Source organism: Ostrea edulis, chromosome 5 (genome assembly GCF_947568905.1).
Source record: "Ostrea edulis chromosome 5, xbOstEdul1.1, whole genome shotgun sequence".
Lineage (NCBI taxonomy): Eukaryota > Metazoa > Mollusca > Bivalvia > Ostreida > Ostreidae > Ostrea > Ostrea edulis.
Genome location: NC_079168.1, coordinates 7,333,148 through 7,359,291, shown reverse-complemented (window position 1 = coordinate 7,359,291; position 26,144 = coordinate 7,333,148). Strand labels below are relative to the sequence as shown.

Below are 26,144 nucleotides of genomic sequence, written 5' to 3'. Positions count from 1 at the left end.
AGAAGCTGAAATCATCCCGTTTGTCATACAGTTGAGTTGTCAGTTTGCCGTTAATGTTAATGTATGTCAAATATAATTGTTCTCACTATTCATTCCTTCCAAACTTTCAATTCTAATGCACTGATAATGCTATGAACTTAAATCCATGAAAACTTCCAATTTTTTTCCGTGGCGTGATCAACATCAGTTGACGTCTCTAAATAATGGTTCATAGTATTATCATTGAACTCTGTGTTATACGCACGCCGATACGCATATCCGATTTCTATGGTTAATTAAAGCCTGAATCGACGAAGGGGTCAAAATGTCGTTGGACACTTTGTGTATTTATATATATAGACGGGGTACGATTTTTAATTTTTCGCTTTATTGAGTGACTTATTGACATGATTTCAGCTGCCTGTGGAATACTTTGCATTTTGTTGTTGATTTCATCATAATCTATGGTTAATTGAACCTTGAATTGACGAGGGTGTTAAAATGGCTTTGCACACCTTGTGTATTTACATATAGAGGGGATAGGGGGTTTCATCTTTGGCTTTATTGAGCGACTTATTGACATAATTTCGAGTGCCTGTGATTTCATGGATACTTGTCTGATGACTGAGCTGCTATATATGTCTCTGATGAAATGAATTGACTTATTTTCAGAAATCATTGTCGAGCAGACGCACCTTTGTGCTAGTATATGCACGCTTTCCTCATCGTTCTAATGATCAATGAATACTTCTGTGCACCAGGGTTGTAATAAGTAGAAAGCCTGTGTTATTTCAACGTTGTTGATACATGTAGTTTATATTCATTTGATCTGTATCAACATTTATCATATAATTATATAAACGTGTTATATTTCTTTCTATACTCGAATCCGGCTTTTCTTTCTCGTTCCTACGTCTTTTGTTTACATGTATTATTGTAATAGTTGGTATATGACTTATTAGTATACTTAGAATTTTTATTCACCTCTTACTTGTAACATTATTGAGAGCGAGATTAATATAAGCCTTTTGGCTTGTTTCTCAATCTATTATAAGACAGTGTTTGTAAACATTATTATCAAATTATTTACGAATAAATATTGTTTAAAGAATTAAATATTCCGTTCTCTGGAATTTCAGATGAAAGTTATGGATGGATAGATAGATAGAAATAGATATTTCAAAGTAATAAAAATATTTATATTGACAAACAAACTCATTGCTGTGTGCGTATTTTCTGAAATTTATCGCATTCTGTGTAATCAAAATGAAAACAAAACCAAACTTTTCCTGTACTTTAGGTTTCAGAAATTTGAAATTCTCTTACACAGGTCAACGGGATTCATTTAAAGGAAGTGAACATGAAAATGTGACAAAGGGTTTAAATTTGTCACTTGGATGTATATAATGAATTCTGAAAATCAATAAATGACACAACGCATGTTTCTTAACTTTTTCATTTTCTCAGCTAAATTAATTCTTTTCAAGAAGTAAAAGTACTTCAAATATGTTTTTAATAAAATATTTTGCGTAGTTTTTGAGTGGAAAGCGATGAAATTCAAATTTTGCGATATGCATATTCACTTTCGCTATTTTACGTGTGTGACGTCATATGTGCCCTAAGGTTTGAAAACATCTAATAGCCATTTCATAAACAGATTAGATTTAATCGACAAAACACCAATTACCACATTAACGGCTTGTAAATAACATTGCATTAATATGTTTTGTGCCGTGTAAGGATGTACAAATCGGTAGAAAGGAATTAGACTGAATATTTTTCAATGGAAGGTATGAGAAAAAACACGGGGATAATTTTTTGTTGGAGCAAGAACTTTACCTTTAAAAAACACCCAATCACCTTTTCGAAAACTGCTAGGACAGAAACCCAGCTAAACTGTGAGAAAATGGATATATCGAAGCTAAGCAAGGATGTGCGTATAGCATATGCATCTTGAATTCAATACATACTCGGATCAACTGACCTTCACCTTGTGATTCAACATATAACTTATGCTCCCAGTTTCTACCAGCTAGTTGATTTACAAAAAATTTAAAGATACAAAATAATTGAACTTTTAATTATAAATAATAGAATATTGCATTTCTTAACTTTAAATAGAATTATAGAATTATTTCTCATTGAACTCATAATATCTTGACCGAGTGCGTCAGTATAACGCCGTGCTCCCACTACATGTACCTAACGACGTGCATATCACAATTCAAAAATAATAAGATTGCTTTCTGAAAATAAAATATTGTGATTTCCACTTTAAATTTGATTATTTTTTATTGACGTGTGTGTGTTTTCTCTCTCTCTCCGAAATGCACCCGCGACAGTAGCTACACTGTACACCTATAGGGTATAGTTGTCAGCAATGTAACGTATTATAATTTGTCTAATCCAAAAATAAATAATAATTACACTGTTTATTTTAGAAAAACAGCGCCAATTACAGATGTATAAAGGAATAACATTACCAAATAGAGTGTAGGCAGCGACCGATATAAACATTATTTACTTGCAACATTGCCGATTTCATACTTGCTTTCCTCGCTATATTTGGGCATTTACATCGCTATTTGTATGCACTGGTGGCAAAAACATTTAAGACACGGGGAAATTTGTCAACATCGATTCAAATGTTGTCCATGGTGAATAAATTAGGCCCCTAAAAGCTGAGTTTTGAATAATATCTTACACTACTTTCACAATCTGTTGATCGAAGAAGGGCGCATGTGACGTCACTGTACCACGTCACTACCTAACTAATTAACTAGAATTTTTGAAATCGGAGCTTAGATTTAAGTCTATATTGTGGTTAATTATCGCAATATTTCGGCAAACGAGCTATGGGAATTAATTACTATAAGCGTAATGAAGACAAAATGCATGTAATTTTGTATACTTTGAAAACATGAGATGTGTCCTTTAAGATGTAGCTTTCTTCCGTAGGGAGATATTTCATAAAGATTAACTAATCTTTTTAATCCTTTGGAGCTTCCATATTGAACAAGATTGCTACACATAGCCATGTACCCCACCGCCGCAAAAAAAAAGTTGAAGCACAAAAGTCCCGTAACTCCTGTAAAATTAGTCGAAAAAAATGACGGCGCAATATGATCACCTACATATGGTAACTAACTATCCTACAAAATTTGAACAAAATCCGTTGAGCGGTTTGGAGTAGTTGCGTCCACAAAGTGTTGCATCTAAAAATTCAACAAAGTCCCATAACTCCTGTAGAATTTGTCGAAACAAATGACGGGGCAATATTATCAACTACATATGGTGACTAACAATCCCACAAAATATGAACAAAATCCTTTGAGCGGTTTCTGAGGGTTTGCATCCACAAAATGTTCCTACAGTGTAACATGTACAAATTCAACAAAGTCACGTTACTGTAAAAATTGTCGAATCAAAATGGGGGCGTAATATGATCAACTACAAATGGTGACTAACAATCCTATGAAATATGAACAAAATCCGTTGAGTGGTTTCTGAGGAGTTGTATCCACAAAGTGAAGTGGGACGGACGGACACCGGTATTTCTATGTCCCCCTCCCCGTTGTGGTGGGGGACAAAACATTGTTACTTCCCTGCTGGGTTATCTCTTAGCATCCACCAGAGGGCAGCACTACACATTGTGTATTTTTGGCACATTATAAGCATCAACGTTAAAATGTCATCAGCAGAAATTTAATAAAATGTGGGATATTAGTTTGAACCAGATGTTACAGAGGAAGAAATTGTTTCTCAGAATGGTACCTCTTCATCAGCAGTTGATATTAATGAGAGAGGAATTTTCCTTGATTTGTTTGCTTAGGGAAACTGTAGTTATGTACATTCAAGGGGTATCTTCGTTGTCACGAGTTTGAACATTTTGTGTCAGATTACATAGATATATACAAATAAAGTGCAGTTCTCTACACATATATTTTGACACGGTGTGTCTAAGTCCTGTTATAATTGATACAGCTTACATTTATCCATGGATTTATATATCCAGAGAGGAAAGGTCTCAGAGGACTTGTATAACATCTTGTTAAACAAGTAAGGAAAACATGAAAATGAAAAATATCTTCTGTATTCACATGTATTAAATCTAAACACAACATGGCATTGGGTGTTGATATTTCCAATTACACACACGTGATAGAACACAGTAACAATTCTGTTGGAGACATACTATCAAGATTAATACCCTACAGACAGTTTATTAACTAGGTCAGACGCGGTCAGCCTCTCGGGTGGGATCAGAGTAGTTTTACCCTCATTTGTTGTGACAAATTAAGAGATCATTTACTAAAGAGCACTGCAATTATCAAGGATTTCTTGAAACCTCAGCCTTTGATACAGATTCTGAATAAGTATATTTTTAAAAATTGTAAATTGATCTCCAAAATTTATCTGTGGTCCATGTACATCAATTATTATAAAATCTATAAATTACAATGTTGAAGTACTTTTATATGACACTGTCTCCTTAATTATCTCTAAATATTCTAAAATGTAACAAAATTAATTGATTTGGCATCTTGAAATATACAGTTCTTCTGAGTAAGTTCAGAAGTTGGAGTTGCTGGAGATATTTTTAGAGGGTGTTTTCTTCTTTTTCTTAATGCATTAAAATTAGATTTGATATAAATTATTTTTGCTCCAAAACCTTATCCATTAATTCTAATATGAGTCCATGAACTTCTTTTGCTGTATAACAGTGACCTAGTCAACAACAGTAATGCGTCTCATCTACGTCAGAACACAGAGACATGTTGGGAAATAATGGATGACCTCCATAAACATTTAACTTAGAGTGTTTAATTGATTCAACCTCGTAATAGAAACAAGGAAATTAGATTCAGCCACATTATTTAGTTTCAGGAGGTTTAGTAAGTTTATTATGCAGCAAATATTTGCTCATGTCCACTTCCTTTAATTCTGGTGAAGATAGTATCGTCCATGACGGGTGTATGAAAAATATTGCTGTCGCTTTTTTAAAAACAAGAGGAACGCTCCCATAGCATAATGCGAACGTCCAATATATTCAGAAATGCAGTATTTCACGGAAAATCTGAGATCAAAATCATATACCATTCATTGGTTAAAAATAGGTTTGATGTTTGTTTCCAACCGGAACTTTCTCTACTATAAGAAACAATCCATAAAATGTCAGTTCCAAGATGGTGTTGTTAAATATTGAATTGAAGAAAGATTTCACTTTGATTAAGTTTAACTTGAGAAGCAATATAATGATTACTTTGAAAACCACTTGGTATCAACACCAAGGGGAACCTGCACAACATGTTCGATCCTGACCTTTTTTGGAATTGTGTTTCCAGCATTATTACCCATGAAAGTATGACAATTGACAAAACAAATAATAAGCACCCTTCTTTTGCTATGGGAAATGTGTATACTAGGTTTGTTTGGTTAGTTTTATTAGTACTTTTTAAATCTTTTCCCACAAGGTATCAATATGAATGAACAGACTGAAACACATGCGCACTCCATTATTTATCATTATTCATGATGCTTAAATGTGTATAAGTTTGATCTAAACAGTACTATTTCTGTCTTGTTTTATGCCTATCAAATTTCCTACGTCCTTGGGGATCCGGGATAGAATAACTCTACAATACACCTTGTTTGTCGTAAAAAGTAACTAAATGGTGCGGTCCTTCGGATGAGACAGACCACAAAATCCGAAGCCCTGAGCCACAGCAGGTGTGGCACGATAAAGGCCCTTCCCTGTTCAAATGTCGTAATTGCCAAGCATACGCCTAAATTTTGCAGCTTTTCACTGTCAATGGTGACGTCTCCATATGAGTTAAAAATTCTCGAGAGGGACGCTAAACAACATACAATAATCCTAACAATGTACGTTTGACTTTTAATCTATGACCTTGAAAAACAATAAGCATCTTTCTCTCACCATGTGGAACATGCGCACCACGTTTGATAATCCTAGATTTGCAAGTATTGTTTTCATTTGACCCACAAAGGGTTAGATAGACAAACATCTATGATATTTGAAAATAACAGTGATCATCAATCTAAAAAATCCTATAATGAAAGGTGAAGATAACAAACAGTGATCAATCTCATATCTCCTATAAGCAACACAATTGGGCAAACACGGACCCCTGGACACACCAGAGATCAGTGGGATGAGGTGCCTAGGAGGAGTATGCATCCCCTGTCGACCGTTCAAACCCCCCGTGAGCCCTATATCCTGAGCAGGTAAACATATTTATCCGTAGTCAAAATCAGTGTGTTAAGAACGGCCTAAATATCAGTATGAAACACGTCAGACAGCATTTGACCCAGTGATAGGTTGTATTAACGAACTAGATCGTTATAACGACCATAGAATTTGCAAAATACTGACTTCAATCGAGACTGTTGAAACCCCTGTTCCATCAACTTGTTTGTCAGTAGCTTGGCCCGATTTAAAAACTGACTAGACGCAGAACAACCTCTTGCGTATCGAATCAGTTGAGAGATATAAACACCATATCCAGGTGATAATGAAATATTGCTATTTAAGTATGGGAAGTTGACGATGGAGAAGGTGAAATAATCCCGTTTATCATACAGTTGAGTTGTCAGTTTGTCATTAATGTCTACTTCCAATAAAATATCTAAGTATGAAGCAGAAGTGGACGACTCTATGGTGTATTTTATTTCGAGCTCACAGGTATATATTGAATAGACATATGAATGAACATATTATTGTTAATAGACAAAACATCGTCGATATATCCCAATTTCGAATTGAAGGTCACAGCAAGAGCTTTTTTCTTCTCACGTAGAAGTTTTTGAATAAATTCTGCTTCATATGAATATAGAAACAGGGCAGCTAACAATAGAGCACAATTCGTGCCCATGGGGATTCCAACAGACTGTTGGAAGACCTGATCACCAAAGACCACGAAGATATTGTCAATGAGGAACTCTAGCATATTTTTTATTTCAACTTCAGAGTACTTGTGCGTGGAATCAGAGTGGTGTTTAACAGTTATTTTTTGGATGACTGATCACTAGATATGAATATTTCCGTTTTCCCCTTTTTTGTTGAAGAAGAAACTGTCTATGTTATCAAAAAATCTCGTCTTTAATTTATCGTGTAAAGTGTTGAAAAGTCATAGGTTTTGATGTTATTGATTTGGGAAAAGTTTTGCGATTTCAAGTTTACTAAAAGTTCTGTAAAAAATTTTAGAATTCACATTTGATTATACCACTTCCGGTATGTGTAGTCGCACAGTCAGTTTGAAGTTTCTCCTTTATAGGTGTTAATATTTTCGTGAGGAGCAACGTTAGGGGTTTGGTAGAAAATTTACTAGACCTAGCAATGTATTTTTGTTTGCAAGGGTTTTATGTAGTTTAGGAATCCAGTATAGGTACGGTAACTCATGTTCATTCGAGCCATTGACTGGGATATTAAATGTGTCTAAAACTGAATCATGGTTTTGAAGATTTTCATCTTTTGAAAGGGTAGTTGGAGTATAAGTAGAACTACCAAAAGCGGTATTAATGCCAAGTTCGTTTAAAATACAGTTTGCAATAATGAGCCTTACAAAGACAATGTTGTTACAAGCTTTGTCAACTCGAACCAAATCATACTCCGCATGTAACCTATCTAATTCTTTTATCACCTCTGGTTTACTAAACACAGAAGGATAGATGGTACATAATTTTGTTTTAATATGTCTAATGCGGGATTTTAATGTTCCTCTTATGCTTTTAACCTATTCTGACAATGTATCAAGCTCCCTTTTTCATATTTATGCCATCGTTTGTCATAATCTTCGACAGAATTCATAATATTGATGAAGATCTATCGCCAATTGAAAGGCCAAGGTTCTTTGTATTTAGGACCTTTTAGAATAAATGATTTGAGGTCCTCATTTTCAACTATATCAACATCACCAGTAATGACATGTCCAGCTGGACTATGGTTGAAAGAAGATGAAGAACAAGAACACGAATAAGATGGTCTATATCTAGGCAAATTGAAGTCCAAGCTTATGGGAACCCATCTAAATACCAAAGGTGAAGTCTCCATGAAGGTGAAGTTACCAAATATTCATTCTTTTTCAATCGCATTTGCCGATAATCCGAGATTCCTCTGACTCTTTCCCCTGCTCTTATATTGTGAGATGTGCGGGGGAGAGTCAGAGCGGACTCCATATTGAAAAGTGGGAATTGAGCGACACCCACTGCTGTCGCCGTTTTACCTATCTCTAACAACTTTATTTCGCGGATGTATCTTCCAAGACGTGAGGATTCAGTTATCGGAAGAATATTCTACAAACAGACCATGATTAATACGATCCTATCGCCGTTTAAACGATGGAATGTTGTGTTCATCGCGTGCTGACGTCATGCTCAAAGAAGCAGCGACCTAATTCAAGAGATGCTTCATTTGTCGGAGTTTATCTGACTCTCCCACGGACATGTCATGATATAAAAGCGGGAGTAAGAGCCAGAGGAATGTCGGATTAACTTGCTGAGAACCCTCTATCTTGATTATGTATACGGGATAATTCGTACGCAAAACTAGTATGAAACGAATAGCTATAAAACACTTCTGGGAGCATTCATTCGACCCAATAATAGGTTATATTTGCAAACAAAATCATGATAATGATTGGTTATATTTGCAAACAAAATCATCAACTTATTTGTCAGTAGCCTGCCTCGGTTAAGAAATTCATCATACGCAGACGAAAATGTTGCGTATCGAATTAGTTGAAATTGATTGATTGTATCTTCCTTAACTTTTTCACTCACATGGAGACTTCACCATTGCCGTTGAAGGGCTTCAAATCTAGTCCTATGGCCGGCGCTTACGGCCATTGAGCAGTGAGGGTTCTTTAGCGTGTCACACTTACTGTGACACGGGAGATCCGTTTTTAAGTCACCTGAGTAAACTCAGGTGACCTATTGCAATTGGTTGTCTTCCGTCGTCGTGTGTTAACATTTGAACATTTTTACCTTTTTCTTGATAACTAGCAGTCCAATTCTTTTCAATTTTAGCATGAAGCATCATTTGGACGAGGGGGACATAGATTATGAGTTTCAGGACTGTTGTTCTCCTAGGGGCAGGGCAAGAGCTGCTCAAATTTACCAATTTTCAAAAATCTTCACAAGAACCACACACGTGTAAGAAAAACTAAATGCATACTGACGTAGAGCAGGAAAGCCTCTACCACAATTGTAAATTTCATGATCCCCGGGGTAGGGCTTCTGACCCCAGAGCAGGGCGAAACTTGGTATATAATGTTTGTGTGTAATACACTGAAAAAACATCTTCTTTAGTGCTATTGATAGTAAATTGAAAATAAATAGATATTTAGTAAGTAGTAATTCACCAAAATTGTAAATTTGATGATCCCAGGGCTAGGGGTTTTGGTATCAGAGAGGGGCCAAAATGGTCACTTATTAAATGTGTGAACAATAGACGTTTTAACTTCTTCTTGATAGCTATCATTCCAATTGTTTTCAAATTTGGTATGAAACATATTTGGAACAAGGGGGGGGGGGTATAAATTTAAAATTTCAGGATTCCTGCACCTTGTGGACTTAGGGCTGGAGCAAAAACTGCCATGAAATGACCAATTTTCAAAAAATCTTCTTCTATAGAATTGCACATGTTGACAAAAACTAAATGCATAGTGATGTAGAGCAGGAAGGCCTCTACCAAAATGTTTGTCAGCAGCCTGTGTCAATTTAAATATTGATTATACGGAGAACAAGGTCTTGCGTATCAAATCTGTAGAGAGGTATAAACACCAGATGCAGGTGATAATGGAATATTGCTACATAAAGTTGACGATGAAGAAGCTGAAATCATCCCGTTTGTCATAAAGTTGAGTTGTTAGTTTGCCGTTAATCATATCAACAATAACAAATTAGAGTATTCAATGTCGATTGATTGATTGAATATTATTTTACGTCCCTCTCGAGAATATTTCACTCATATGGAGACGTCATCATTGCCGGTGAAGGGCTGCAAAATTTAGGCCTATGCTCGGCGCTTATGGCCATGGAGCAGGGAGGGATCTTTATCGTGCCACACTTGCTGTGGCACGGGACCTCGGTTTTTGCGGTCTCATCAGAAGGACCGCCCCATTTAGTCGCCTCTCACGAAAGGCAAGGGGCACTGAGGACCTATTCTAACCCGGATCCCCACGGGATTGCAATGTCGACATAGTTGCATGTATAGTGTTCAAAGAAGTCATTTTTTGCAATAGTGTCGAGAATAATTTAGATACTGCATCAAATTCATTCAGTGTCAGTTGAATCATTGTCTTCTTCTTGACTATCATGTTCTCATCTGTCGTATTCCTTGTTTCGGGATCAAGGTTTGGGTTATATAAGTTATGTCATTGTATTTCGAACATCGTAAACTGTGCGATTATGGTTGGCTCCTCCTTTATGAAGAAAATGTCCGAAGTACTGTTCCAGTGGATCCAAATGAAATTTGTACCTGTACCCAATATGAATTATATGCATTCTGTGGTTGAGTTTATAGATGCTTGTCTGATGACTAAGCTGCTATATATAGATGTATGTCTCTGATGAAATGAATTGATCTATTTTTAGAAATCATTGTCGAGGAGACGCACCGTTGTGCTAATATATGCATGCTTTCCTCCGCGTTTCAATGATCATAGTTAACATAATCTGTACACTGCTCAAGGAAGTTTTTAATAAAGACTATTCAATTGTCAGTTGTGAAATAGAGAGAATCGTTCCGATAAAATTTAGGTAAGGAATATTGATATCCAAGAATTAAATATTCAGTTCTCTGAAAGTTCCAGTGAAAGTTATGGTATAGATAGATAAATAGATAGATATATATTTCAAAGTAATAAAAATGTTTTATTGGGGGGAAAAACCCATTGCTATGTGCGTATTTTCTGAAATTTAAAGCATTCTATGTAATCAAAATGGAAACAAAACTAAATTTTTCCTGTACTTTAGGTTTCAGACATTCTCTTACACAGGTCAGCGGGATTCGTTTACAGAGTAATTCTGGTTAAAATGGTGAGTATCTTACATGAAGGGTGTATGAAAAATGTTGCTGTCGTGTTTTTTTGTTTTGTTTTGTTTTTTTGTTTTTGAAAACAAGAGCAACGCTCACATACCAGAATGCGCACGTCCAATACTTTCAGAAATGTAGTATTTCATGAAAGATTTGAGATCAAAATCATAAACTATTCATTGGTTAAAAATAGGTCTGATGGGGGGGGGGGGGTTTCCCCGGAACTTTCTCTACCATAGGAAACAATCAATAAAATGTTAGTTCCAAGATGGTTTTGTTAAACATTGAATGGAAGAAAGATTTCACTTTGATAAAGTTTAACTTGATAAGCAACATCATAATTACTTGGAAAATACACTTGGTACCAACACTAAGGGGAGCGAGTACATCATGTTCGACCCTAACCTTTCTAGAACTGTGTTTCCAGCATTATTACCCATGAAAGTATGACAATTGACACAAAACATACACGTAATAAGGATCCTTTTTGCTATGGGAAATGTGTATACTAGGTTTGGTTATCTTAGTTTTATTAGTAACATTTTCATCTTTTTCCATAAGGTATTGAGACTGAAACATATCACCATACTATTACTAATGTAGATCGCGTTCATGATGCTTAAATGTGCATAAGTTTGGCCTAATCAGTACTATTCCTATCTTGTTTTGTGCCTACGAAATTCCCTAGGTCTCGTGGGATCCGGGTTATAATAACTCTACAGCACCCCTTACTTGTCGTAAGAGGTGACTAAATGGGGCGGTCCTTCGGATGTGACCGCAAAATCCGAGGCCCCGTGTCACAAAAGGTGTGGACAGATAAAGATTCCCTCCTGTTCAAAGGTCTTAAGCCTAAATTTTGCAAACCTTCACCTGCAATGGAATAATTTGTAAGCAAAACTAGTATGAGACGAACGGCTTAACAATAGACAAAACACATCAGACAGCATTCAGTCGATGATAGCTTATATTTGCAAACAAAACCATTTTTAGTACCATTTAATTCGCAAATATATTACTTTAAACGAGCTGTTGGAACCCTATAATATAAAGTTATTTGTTAGTAGGTTGCCTCGGTTTAGCAATTGATCATACGGAGAACAAGCTTTTGCGTATCGAATCAGCTGAGAGACATAAACACCATATGAAGGTGATAATGTAAACATGCTACATAAATATGGAAAGTTTACAATGGAGAAATTATACCATCTGGTTTGATTATCTTAGATTTATTAGTGCTGTTTATATCTTGTTTTGTAATCCCACTCGCGCCGGTAAGTGAGAAAGTTTCCCAGTTTACTTCCGAAAGTCGGTGGTCTCTTTCCAGGTACATTGTATCTGGGTTCTCTCTTCCACCAATAAAAACTGGGCGCCACCAGATAACTGAAAAATTGTTGAGTGTGGCGGAAAACATCAATCAAGCAAGTAACTACAAACTTATTGACGTAAATTTTACCTTGACATTGAAAATTAATAGACTTCGTCCAGCAAAAGAAAGAGGTTTGTTGATCTTAGCCTTACAAGGTGCTTATAGACGGAACAGATTCGCTATCGGATAGACGCTTTGCACCTTTCTAGAATACGATTATGATGGGCGTATCAAATAAGCATTACCTTAAATCCCCCTCTTTATTCATCTTTGAACAAATTGGTCTTCTCCAATAAAGAGATTACATGTAAGTACAGGTCAGGGCCTTCTATGTTTATGACACATTTGTTTGTATTGGCAAACTAGATCGTAATAACGACCGTATAATTTACGAAATCTGACTTTCATCGAGACTGTTGAAATCCCTGTTACATCAACTTGTTTGTCAGTAGTTTGCCTCGATTTAAAAACAGATCATACACAGAACAAGCACTTGCGTGTCGAATCAATTGAGGGATGTAAACGCCATTTACAGGTGATAATGAAATATTGCTACATGAATGTTGGAATTTGACGATGATGAAGCTGAAGTCATCCCATTTGTCATCAAGTTGAGTTTTTAGTTGTTAAAAGATTATTGTGCAAATTATTTTATATATATACGTAAAACCTGTGAACGGTATGGTTCCTAGAAATAAACAATACAATACTGGATCCAGCAATGTGTTTATGTTTGTACGATTTGTTTTTATTTCTATTTATTTATGGCATGTTAAAACAAAAATGTGTACCATCTATCTTTCTGAGTTTACTAAACCAAAAGTAATGAAAGAATTAGATGGGTTATATGACGGACCCCTGAATATACCAGAGGTATAAATAACTTAAACAAACAATAGAGTATTTAAAACATTCTACGAAATTAAAAAGAAAGGAAAACTAAATTTTCCTCGTACTCTCTGTATACAGACAGACGGAAATCGCTTTATCACACATCTTTTAACACAATTTAACAAGATTTGTTTGCATAATCTGGAAAAGATGGTGAGTATTGATAAATGTAGGAAGTACATATTTGTGTAAAATGTAATTGGCTATTGGAATTTTAGTTTAAAAATTTAAGGGTATCACTGAAAATCAATTTTACACCTTTTGAACCATTTAAATTACAAAATTAATCAGACCTAAGATTAAAGACAGGTATCCAGGGTCTTACGTAGACATTTGTTCCCAAGAAAGGTTCTCAACTTCAAAACCCCGATACATAGGAAACACAATTACAATGCTAACTTGTAAATTACAATGTTTTGCTAACTTTAATTATTGCAACTCTTTGCAAGCATATACATACAAAGCTTAGAAAAACACTACCTTAGGAAAAATGTCCTTGATGACAGTTTTGTTTTAGGTCACCTGAGTTTGCAATTGGTTGTTGTCCGTCGTCGTGCTTTAACAATTGCAATTTCTTGATTTATTCTTGAAAAATACTATTCCAATTCTTTTTAAATTTCGTATCAAGCATCTTTTGGACAAGTGCGACATAACTTGTAAATTTCAGGACTCCTAGGGTCCTACATGTAGGGACAGGGCAAACAAAAATAAATTCAAAAATCTTCTCTAGAACCGCACACGTGTAAGAAAAACTAAATGGATAGTGATATAGAGCAAGAAGGCTTCTACCAAAATTGTAAGTTTCATGATCCCTTGGGTAGGGCATCTGACCCGAGGGCGGTGCAAAACTTGGTATATGGCGTTTAAGTGTAAAACACTTAAATAACAGAATATTTAGTGCTATTGATACTAAATTGAAACTAAATGGATATTTAGAATACAAGATATTTAGAGAGACCAGGTAGTCCTTAATTATAATTGTAAATTTAATGATCCCAGGGTAAGGGGTTTTGATATCAGGATGGGGCCAAAATGGTTAGTTATGAAATGTGTGAACAATGCAAATTCTGCTTCTTCTTGATAACTATCGCTTCAATTCTTTTCAAATTTGGTATGAAGCATCTTTGGAACAGGGGGACATAAACTGAAAATTTCAGGATTCCTGAACCCCTGGGGCCTTAGGGGTGGGCAAAAACCGCCTAAAATTGACCAATTTTCAAATATCTTCTTCTCTAAAACCGCACGTGAAAAAACCTAAATGCATAGTGATGTACAACAGGACGGCCTCTACCAAAATTGGAAATTTCATGACCCCGGGGTAGGGGTTCTGACCCCAAGGCGGGACCAAACCTGGTATATAGTGTTTATGTGTAAAACACTTAAATAACATCTTCTTTAGTGTTATTGATACTAAATTGAAACTAAATGGATGTTTACAAAGAGCGGGTAGTCATTTACGAAAATTGTATATTTTATGAATAAAGGTGTAGGGGTTGGTATTAGTTGGGGGCCAAAATGGTTAGTTATTAAACGTGTGAACAATAGAAATTTTTAACTTCTTGATGACCATCATTCCAATTCTTTTAAAATTTGCTATGAAGCATCTTTGGAACAAGGGGGACATAAATTGTAAATTTCAGGACTCCAGCACCCCTGGGGCCTTAGGGTTGGGGCAAAAACTGTCCAAAAATGACAAATTTTCAAAAATCTATATCACATGTGTAAGAAAAACTAAATGCATAGTGATGTAGAACAAGAAGGCCTCTACAAAAATTGTAAATTTTGTGATCCCGGGGCAGGGGCTCTAATCCCAGGGCGGGGCCAAACTTACTTTATAGTGTTTATGTGTAAAACACTTAAATGGTATCTTCTTTAGTGCTATTGGTACTAAATTAAAACTAAATAGATATTCAGAAAGATCAAGTACTCCTTTACCAAAGTTGTAAATTTGATGATCCCAGAGGTAGTGGTTCTGACTCAAGGGTGGGGCCAAATTTAGTATATAGTATTTATGTGGAAGTTTGTTGATACTGTATAAAATTAAAACTGCATACTTAGGAATTACAGAAAAGGATTGAGAAGAAAATGGTGAATTTCACAACCCAGGGTTTTGACTCTAGGACGGGCCCAAATTAGTCATTTCTTTTAATGTTCATACATCCATTATATTATGTAAACCCTTTCATCAGTATATGCACTTTTGAGGGAATTGAAGTTTTAAGAACACATATTGTTTTATACTGTTGCTGAATATTAGAATTTAACTTAGATAATCAGAACAGGATTTTTTTTCTAGATTTCATAGCCTTTGGGAGTAGTGATACTTTTTCACTGGTACCCAGGTGACCGATAAGGCCTGTGGGTCTCTTGCTTATGAAATAACAGCTGATTTGCAAATTCAAAGTCCAATTCTAGTAAAATGGAAAATGTTAAATAATAGAGGAAGTTTGGGTAATACAGATTGCTTACTCACCTCGCATAGGGATAAATATATATGGAAGGTCGGATGTGTTGCATGGATATATGAGGCATTCAAACGAGATAACATAAAGGGAAATCCCGGTAATCATGTAGTGACGTCAAGAAAGTGGCAAGCGTACAACTGTCATAAAAGGTATGAAAATGTGAAGATAATGTAATGTAAATAGTGTTATTAAATTTGAATTTGGCGCCATTAGTTGGCATGTGACCTTGACTTCCGCTATAAGGTATATAAACGTCATCCCGCTAGCGTCAGCACTTTCAGTGTTAGTTTGGCTTTCGAAGTGTAAAGTTGCTGCGAGAAGATTTTAGGTAAGCCGACAGTTTCCCATAAGAGAACGTGGATAAAGTATCCTTACTCTCGCGGGAATAGCTCGACTAGTCCTTAGTGGACAGATATAGTGTTTATCGTTATAAAATAAAAGTGCTGAGTAGCTGAGTACTCATTTGTTGAGCACTCATTTCACCTTTTTTAAGGCAGGAGGTTTTGCTCATCCGTTGAGTAATATTTTTTTCTAAAGTAACATTTTGTATATAGTTGGTTGATCTTAGTTGATTATTTTGATAGTGATTTTTATTAGTGATTAGTTAGTTAAGTAATTAAGGGTAATCATTTTATTTTCACGAGAGGAACTCGTTTCGCCGTATTTGTATATTTTGGCAGGCGATTATTAGTTTTATATATAAGTAAACATCATTATAGAGTCTCGGTCTCAGTTTAGTAACTGAGGGATCCCGTAAACGGAAGAGAACACGTTACATATTTTTGGTGGCAGCGGTGGGATCCTCGAGACTCAGGTTTTTTTGTTGTTTTTTTTGTACTCTTGAAATGAATATGGATAAAAGTATAGAAGAAATAGAGAACGAGATCACTGCCCTTGAAGGACAAATTGAGCAGATAAGAATTGAGAACTCATTTAAGAGAGAGGCCGGCAGGATTGAGCATTCGACCCCAAAGTCGACTCTGGCAGTGAGTAACCCAGTTGACGAGCATGATTCTGGGCTAGCATCGGGGCGTCCTTCCGAGTATGCAGACTTCCCAGGTACGGAGACTTGTGATCGAGAAGAATATAGTGGTGCCAGACCTAAAGTAAGATTCTCAACAGGAAAAGTAGAAGAGACAGAAAATGACACACATTTAGAGGCTAGAGTGAGAAACTCAAGATCAATGAGTAGAACAATTGATGAGCATAAGTTGCCAAATTTTGAAGAAAATGAGAGTCCATATGCGCTTAGAAAAGATGAAGACGTCATAACAATGAGACGAAATCGTTCACGTGAGACAAAGAGAGCGAGTGATAAAGCAGAAATGAAATTTAACTCAACTGGGAAGATTACAAAAATGGCGACCTTGTTTATGTATACTTCCCTAGACATAAAAGTGGTCTGTCGCCAAAACTAACCAGCTTTTGGCATGGTCCATTTAAAGTTATAGCCAAATGTTCCAATATAAATTACAAAGTAGATTGCGGACCAAGAGGGATACCTCACGTAATTCATGTAGATCGTATGAGACCTGTACGATCTCAATTAATCTCAGGCGAAAGGGAGAATTTGCCTGAAGTTTACGCAGACAGTTATGCACAAGAGTCAGATAATAATGTACCAAATGAGTCAGATAACTCATCTCCACTTGAGCAAAATCTCAGACCACAACGTACCAAGCAATTACCAACATGGTTAGCTGATTATGACACTAAATGGTACTAAAGCATTTAAAGTCATGATTTTTCTCTTTGTAGAATCACATCATGGTTAACACCAAGACAACCCCGAGGAAACAGCCTGAGAATTGTCCGATGTGTACATTTTGCACATCAAATCCCGAAGCTCTACTTAATCATGTTCTAGAGTGCGGAAAGAAACAACAAGAAAAACAGTTGAAGTGTGATAAGTGCCCTTATGTTTCACTGAGAAAAGTTAATTTAAACAGACACAAAAAGTCTAAGCACCCAAATGAGAAAACTGAGCAAAATGAGAAGGTTCCAGCACCTATATCTAGTCTTCGTGAAGACTTACAGCTCTCCAGTGACTCAAGTCCTAATGACACTGATGCAGAAGAACAGAACATAAGCAACGTTGTACCTGACAATAGTGTAATAAACTTCGATGAGGATCCTGATGAGTCTTCAGCTCGAAGAGATCAAGTGAGTGAGAGAGAAGCGGAGGTGCAGAATTCGTTGATTCTTGGTAGAGTCGTAAGAAAAAGAACAATGCCTGAAATATTCATTCCTGCAAAGAAATCCAAGTTCTCAACTGGAAGTATAAAGACAACGCATGCTCCCGACGTGAGAAGAAACTCAGGTCATGGATGTGAAGTGGATGCGGTTGTACCATCTATCCCTGGACCTTCTCAAGCGCGGTCTGTGAACAATAAAGATAAGACACTAAAACATGTTGCAGTGCAGACTGAGCCAACTCAGTATAGCAGAGTTGAAAAGACTGTCACAACTAGATCTGATGATGGTACCATTAGAGTTAGTCATGTAGTAGAGGAAGAAGTTGTTATCAAACTGTAAAAGGAACAGTAATTTTTCTAGTTTACTCAGTTTAATGTATAGATAATACTCATATTTGTTCCTGAGTAAACTGGTTATATAATATAACATTTTTTTTCTCCTCATGTGGTTTATTCTTTGTTATGTAGAGATTTGCTTAAAGTAGTATTGCATATTATATTGTACATGTATATTGATATATGATGAAAATTTTTGTCTTACTTGAGCTCTTTTGAGATAAATGCCAAGATGTTTTTGAGTTACAGTTAGTATGAAGAGTTTAGTTAAGTGGATTCATAGAAATGATTAGAATGTAGAAATGCGGGACGCATTCCTCTTGGGAGGGGGTAGTGTAATGTAAATAGTGTTATTAAATTTGAATTTGGCGCCATTAGTTGGCATGTGACCTTGACTTCCGCTATAAGGGTATATAAACGTCATCCCGCTAGCGTCAGCACTTTCAGTGTTAGTTTGGCTTTCGAAGTGTAAAGTTGCTGCGAGAAGATTTTAGGTAAGCCGACAGTTTCCCATAAGAGAACGTGGATAAAGTATCCTTACTCTCGCGGGAATAGCTCGACTAGTCCTTAGTGGACAGATATAGTGTTTATCGTTATAAAATAAAAGTGCTGAGTAGCTGAGTACTCATTTGTTGAGCACTCATTTCACCTTTTTTAAGGCAGGAGGTTTTGCTCATCCGTTGAGTAATATTTTTTCTAAAGTAACATTTTGTATATAGTTGGTTGATCTTAGTTGATTATTTTGATAGTGATTTTTATTAGTGATTAGTTAGTTAAGTAATTAAGGGTAATCATTTTATTTTCACGAGAGGAACTCGTTTCGCCGTATTTGTATATTTTGGCAGGCGATTATTAGTTTTATATATAAGTAAACATCATTATAGAGTCTCGGTCTCAGTTTAGTAACTGAGGGATCCCGTAAACGGAAGAGAACACGTTACAATAACAGTGACCAATCTCATTAAGAATGCGAAATTAGCAGTAGGACAAACATGGACTCCTGGATATACCAGATATGTAATCAGGTGCCTAAGTGTTAAGCATCCCCTGTTGACCAGTCACACGACGTGAGCCTTGTATCTTGATCGGTTAGACGCCGTGTATATTGATCAGGTAAACGGAGTAATCCGTAATCAAATTCAGTGTGTATAAAACGGCCTAAGAATCGGTATGACACACTTCAAACAGTATTTGACCCAATGACATGCTGTAATGGCAAACGATATCATTATAACGACCATAGAATACAGTTTCCAAATACGAAGCAGATATGGAAGACTCTGTGGTGTCTTTTATTTCAAGTTCACTGGGTTATGTCGAATCAACGTTTTGATTGATTGTATAATGTTTAACGTCCCTTTCGAGAATATTTTACACATATCAAGACATCAACATCGCCGGTAAAGGGCTATTAAATTTACGCATGTGCTCGACGCTTACGGCCTTTGAGCAGGGAGGGCTCTTTATCGTGCCACACCTGCTGTAAACGGGACCTCGGTTTGTGCCGTCTCATCTGAAAGACCGCCCCATTTAGTCGCCTCTTACGACAAGCAAGGAATACTGAGGACCTATTCTAACCCAGATCCTCACGGGACTAAATCAACGTATAAATGAAAAGGAGATTGATCATTGTTTGTTATCTTTACTTTTTCATTGTTCTGAATTTTTACGTATAAATGAAAAGGAGATTGATCATTGTTTGTTATCTTTACTTTTTCATTGTTCTGAATTTTTCTTTAAATGTACTAATGTGTTGATTATGTATATTTGTTACCGATTTAATCAGGATCTATAATCATGATTCATATACTTTTGGACGGAGGAACGGATGCAAAACATTTCTGTATAAGATATCTTAAATAGGAATTTTATTTCCAGATAACATTGTACAGACTACTGCGGCCAGATGAGGATCCTGCGGTTGGCCTCAGTGCAAAAAAATCGAATTCCAATATGAGCGTCGAAGATCATGTGGAGCATGGATCGAAAGGGCCGGGCTCGCAATTTATATCCTGCTGCAAGTCAATGTCGGCCATAAAGAGATTCAGCGCCAATACGTTTACGTATCCCAAAAGGGCTGTGGAAATGAACATCAACATAAATACATGTAATATAATAGATTTGACGGACGAAGATACTTTAGATCTGCATATTTCTCCATGGAACGAGAAAGCAAGAAATTTTGCCAGACATTTTGAGGACGTTTTAGTTGTAGGGGTCATCCCTGGGAATTGCATTGTCAGAACTTTTATTCTAGAATAACAACTAATGGATGTTTTAGTGAATCATTGGCTGTTGAATGATCTACTGCAGTACTGTGATTGTAAGAAAGCGATATTAATGTATGTCTCATATCTATTTATAATTTATTTTCGTTGTATTAAATTATCGTTATTTTTATATTTCAAAGAGGACACACCCAATTTTATCCATCAGGAATACGTGAAATTGTGTTTCCAATTACGGAAATACGTTTCCACTATCATGAAGATTTGAAGAAACGAAAATGTATTCTTGGACAGTACGAGAGATAATGGATGACAATCTCTGTAGTGTAGTTCTTTGTAACGGGAATGTACTTGTATTTATTCAGTTTACTGCAGTAAACGATATATTGGCGGCATAAATTGTTAAATACTGTATCTTATGTAAAACTATTGTAACATTTTAATGAAGACTAGTTACTGCATGAAAAATTAAGATTATGAACGTCTTTTATATCTATCTCATTTATTTAATTACACAAATGGCTTAATAAAACACGGACTATATATTTTAATCTCATTGTCTACGATGCTATCGCTGATGAGTTAATACAGAAAGTTAGTACGGCATGCGAGAAGTTTGGGAAAACATTTTATATAAACTGTTCCGATATATCTGCCATAGTAATTGTAGGAGTTGTTTTTGGTCTTTTAATGAAACATTCGAGATAACAGTAGATCAGTAGTAGGACCTTCGTTTCGTAACCGGGAGGTCGTGAGTTCGAGTTCGAGCCCCGCTCATGTCTTGGCTGCGTCAAACCTTAGACGTAAACGCCAAACGCTCGGCGATCCGGTATTGAAACGATAGTATATCTTGTTCACCATGGGTCCGGCATTAAAAGCTAAGCTTACGAGGCCGTCATTAGTACGTTAAAGAATCCTCATTACTTCGGTGTTGAGCTCCATTCAAAGGTCAAAATTTGTGGCACTTCACCTAAAGCTGGCGGCGATAACAGTTAACGATTAGCGAATGTGGTTGGTTGTATGTTTTACGTCACTCACATTGAGACATCACCGTAGGTGAAGTACTAGACATATGCTTAGCGCTCACGGCCATAGCAGTGAAGTTCTTTAACGTGCCAAAGCCTGTCCAGACACGGGACCTCCGATTTGAAGGTTATATCCGAAAGACCTATGATTCTCACTTCTAAATGCCAAGCGTTTGGCGAAAGAGCAATCACTACCTATGTTAACGTCTTGGGTTTGAAGCGGCATTGGCACAAGCGGGGCTCGAACGCACGACCTCCCGGTTACGGAGCGTACGAATGATCAGCATTTAGGGGATGGTGACATAGTTCACACAACACTCATATCCACATGATTTTCAGGTGTGTAAACGGCCCGAGTGCACCTCGGGAAGTAGTCTCAGCTGTCAACATCAAATACCGATAGCTCCATTGTAGACAACTCCAAATTACACAAAATTTCCTAATCGGGGGTACAACAATTTTTAAGAGAAAAGAATGAGGAAAATGAGAAAATTCGCCCATCAAAACATTTATTCCTTTAAATATACTGTACAAGTTCATTTTGATTGGAGAATTACGGGTATAAAACCTTGAAGTTTGGCGCCCATTATAAAACAGCAACACTCAGTACAAGGAAATACGTTCAGTGCATGGATCAACAGAATCACTTCAATGACTACACATCAAAGGTCACATAAAATGATTGTTGATGGTCTGGTATTTATATTTTAGTGATTTTCTATAAACAGAATGTTCTAATGAGGGTTTTCATATTAAAGTGACTTTCTAGAACACCAGAAAACCCCTAATAAACAGAACCCCTGATAAACAGAACAACTTGACTAGATGTACTTGTAGAACTGCGCTCTACAAAACTCGTCCGCTCGCCTTGAGAGTTCGAGAGCAATAGAGACAGGGCAACACCAATCTCTACCCAGAGTTGTCGTTCCTTGCTCTCACTTACACCTCTGTTAACGTCTCAAAATAAGCAATGTTATTCCATATGTAAATCCACTTCTTTTTTCTTTTTTTTTTTTACAGCTACTAAAACTAAGAACTATTTCATAAAATATCGGGAAAATGTAGGACAAGCAAGTATTTGTAGATTTCTTTCCCATTACTATTCTTCATGAACATATGACATAGGCCTGGTGCAATAGAACTATCCAATATCCACGTTTCAATCCAAATCAGTGCTTCTTGTGTCACAAAAAGACTTGACATTTGCTCAATATTTATTTATTTACGTATATTTTTGTAATTGAAGTAAAAAAAAATACTTTATTTGAGCATACGTGCCATTTTACAAAAATCTTGTAAAACCCTTGAGACGTTGACAAAGGTGTAAGTGGGTGTAATGAACGATAACTCTGGGTAGAGATTGATGGCAACACCTGCAATACCCGAGAACGCCGAGCCCGACCGGAAACTCTAAACTCCACTTCAAATCACTACATTCCCTCATTTTGTGGAAGAATGTTCCTATTCTGACAAGTTGAACTTGCAGCACTGTAGCTTACAATAGATGCAAACAATTTTACAAATAAATTACACCTATGATTTACAGTATAAAAAACTTTATTCTATGAAATCATAACAAGAACTACACACGATAACTCTGGATTCCTGCCTACATTTTAAGCTCGTATACTTTTTTCTTTTTTTTTAAATGCAATTTTTGCTAATGAAATCTTTTAATGCAAAATAGAATTCATAAGTAACTGATTATTAACTTTAATACCAGTGTTAATTATTTGCTCTTAATTACAACTCCTTTTGATTAGAGGTAGAAAAATCTGTTCCTAGAAATCAGGTTATAAAATGTAATATAATGTAAAATGCTTTAATATTGATATGAATTATTATAAATAACCATTTAACAAACCATCAATTTGCAGTCACCCAGTCAAGTGCTGATCACGCTCGCCGTTGCTTAACTTGTGTGATCAAAAGAGAGACTCTATCACATCCCCAGAAAAGCTAGTTCTTTGGTGAGACAGTATAAGTTCCCTCTTATACTGACCGCTACAAATGTAATACTTCCCGAATTTTCTTGAGACTGTTATGGGTTCAAAGTAGAAAAATCGTTCCACTTAATATAATTTAATGTAACCAATAATCAAAGAAAATGTACTAAGTCTTGTTGCCACCTTTCAAAGAATTCAGACGTGCACAAACAGAAGTATGTATCAACATAAAAAATTGCAGTTTTTCATTACACCGTATACTAAAACTACATAAAAACTGGTTAAATAACACGTTCTTTTCCTCAGAGAAATATATATTATTACTACAGTAACTTGATCCGAAGAGTCGGATCACGTCGAGTTGACAGGCGCGGATCATCAGATCACACGAGACGCAAAGACGTGATCCAACTCTTCGGATCAAGTTACTGTAGTAATGATAAATTTATTATATACCCCCTTCTGCATTTTAAATCCACATTTCTAAGATAATAAATGTAATCCAAACTATCAAAAACACAGACATACTATGAAATTATGTTTTGTGTACGCAGTTCCGTTTGTGACGCGTTCAATATTTTCCACAAATAACGTTGCGTTGATGCATTGTGACGGCATCAGTTTCAGAGGATACTGATATGGAATCAGAAAACCACAGTGTGATGATCCGGAAAACCAGATCACACGCTGTGAAATCCACAGTATCAAAGAACGATACATTGATGGGTATATAATAAATCATTGTATCATAGACATACAATAGATAAAATACCAGCATAGGAGTTATCGCTCTTGATATGATTTTATAAATGAAAATAATTGATTATTTCATATAAAATATCACATGGAATGATTTAAACTGTTTCACAATTAAATAGTTTATTACATTTTTTATTGTACCTAGTAAATAAATTTCCTTTAAAAATATTTTAACGTGTACAAGTTTAATTAGATTAAAATTTTATAAAAACCTACATGATGTCACATGAGAGTGGAACATTATTAACCTTTTAAAATCAAGAATATCTCCTGAGTTTTCTCCATCATTTTCTTGACATATATACCATAATTACCCAGTATAATCTGAGTATAAACCAGAGAATGATTTCTTTGAAAATATAATAGGCCGACAGGACAATATTTCTGAATTTCGTAGCTCTCGTGTACCTGGGGTATTTATAAGTTTGATCAGTGTTCTTTAACTTTTTCAATCACATATATAAGTATAAGTCCTAATAATTCGAACACAACTCAACTGATTCGATGAGTGAAAGCAGGTTCTGGGTATGATCAATTTTTTAACCGAGGCAAGCTACTAACAAATAGGTTGATGCTAAGGTTTGACGCACCACCGGGCCTTCCTGGTTGTGAAATGTGAAGATAACGAACAGTGATCAATCTCATAAATCCTATAAGGAGTACAAAATAGAGAGTTGGGCAAACATAGACCCCTGGATATACCAGAGATAGGATCAGGTGCCTAGGAGGAGTAAGATCCCCTGTCGACCGGTCACACCCTCCGTGATCCCCACATCTTGATCAGACAAACGGCGTAGTCCGTATTCAGAACCAGTGTGCCAAGAATGGCGTAACAATCAGTATGAAACGCATCAAACAGCATTTGACCCAATGATAGGTTATACGGGCAAACTAGATCATTATAACGACCTTAGAATTTGCGAAATGTTGACTTTTAACGAGACTGTTGAAACCCCTGTAACATCAGCTTGTTTGTCAGTAGCCTGTCTTTATTTCAAAAACTGATCCTACGCAGAACAAGCTCTTGCGTATCGGATCAGTTGAGATATATAAACGCTAAATGCAGGTAATAATGGAATATTGCTACATAAATATGGGAAGTTGTGAATGAAACACATTAAGCGCTAGGCGACCGGTTTAATCTGTATTATGTCAAGTAAGCTTTTCATTTTCATACATCATGAAACATTTTATTTAGTAAAAAATGTTATGTATACACAAATAAAAGCAAGAACCAAGTATGGGTTTGTTCATTGGAGTGATTCTGGACGGGAACATGTATGTAATAGCAGAAATAACTTTTCAAGAAGACGGTCTTCATTACTGAGTAATGATTCATGGCAAGATGTTGTTTATCTCGATAACCATAGATAATGTCACTTCCGGTATCCCACACTCAATATATCAATCGGAACCCCTCGCCCTTTACTTCATAAAAAGGGGGAACGGAGTAAAGGGCGAGGTGTTCCGATTGTCAATATACATTACATTGATTGAATAGAATTATATGAACCTTTTTGTGTTAAGAAATTTATGTTTGATGTAACAGCATCACAATATTTAAAGAGTTCTTAAACTATTGTTCTTCAATATTCAACTATTAGCATTTGAAATTGAAGGGCAGTTAAATAATAGATCTCTTTAGATAAAGGGGTGACACAAGAAGTGATCGCAGAGAACTGTTGAATATTCCTGGTTATGGTGTATCAATGGAATAAATATTGAAATGAGGTGGCTTACGATAAAAGCAGATTTTTAGAGCTATTAATTTTGAGTGAAAACTCGTTTCATTCCTTGCGTTTTTAGATAAGAAGGTTGCGTGATATAGACCCGTTTTCTTATTTTACAAACAAAATTACCGATATACAACCAATGGTGTAATTCTCTACCAATGGTGT

The 26,144-nt window shown here is 36.0% G+C and overlaps 2 protein-coding genes across 12 annotated transcripts in view; both read left to right on the top strand.

The window, feature by feature from the left end:
- The window catches only part of LOC125650022 (uncharacterized), a 41,590-nt gene extending 40,169 nt beyond the window's left edge, over positions 1–1,421 (top strand). For 3 of the 4 annotated variants that reach the window (XR_008803520.1, XR_008803518.1, XR_008803519.1), the window contains one exon: positions 652–1,421. The gene's annotated coding sequence lies outside the window, so the exon portion shown is untranslated. The remainder of the gene's footprint in view (positions 1–651) is intronic. The other variant, XR_008803521.1, reaches the window with a different exon arrangement.
- Positions 1,422–5,041: 3,620 nt separating this feature from the next.
- Positions 5,042–20,304, top strand: LOC125650008 (uncharacterized). 8 transcript variants are annotated; one of them, XM_048877946.2, is made up of 3 exons: positions 5,042–6,225; positions 10,975–11,037; positions 17,516–19,980. In XM_048877946.2, exons 2-3 carry the CDS (start codon positions 11,035–11,037, stop codon positions 18,290–18,292), a joined length of 780 nt encoding a protein of 259 aa, XP_048733903.1. In that variant the 5' UTR covers positions 5,042–6,225; positions 10,975–11,034; the 3' UTR covers positions 18,293–19,980. The 8 variants fall into 8 exon arrangements, 3 of the variants coding, with proteins under 3 accessions (XP_048733903.1, XP_048733894.1, XP_048733899.1); XR_007360863.2 differs by lacking the exon at positions 17,516–19,980 and adding an exon at positions 20,167–20,304 and having other exon boundaries at positions 5,070–6,225; XR_008803523.1 differs by lacking the exon at positions 5,042–6,225 and adding an exon at positions 6,235–10,758.
- Positions 20,305–26,144: the final 5,840 nt, after the last annotated feature.

Bases quoted from the DNA above. Each gene is read 5' to 3' on its own strand.
- LOC125650008 (XM_048877937.2), top strand. From the start codon at position 10,631: ATGCATGCTTTCCTCCGCGTTTCAATGATCATAGTTAACATAATCTGT. The intron at 10,759-10,997 runs GTAAGGAATATT...TCTCTTACACAG, and splicing joins ATCGTTCCGATAAAATTTAG to GTCAGCGGGATTCGTTTACA. The intron at 11,038-17,515 runs GTGAGTATCTTA...TTCTCTTTGTAG, and splicing joins GAGTAATTCTGGTTAAAATG to AATCACATCATGGTTAACAC.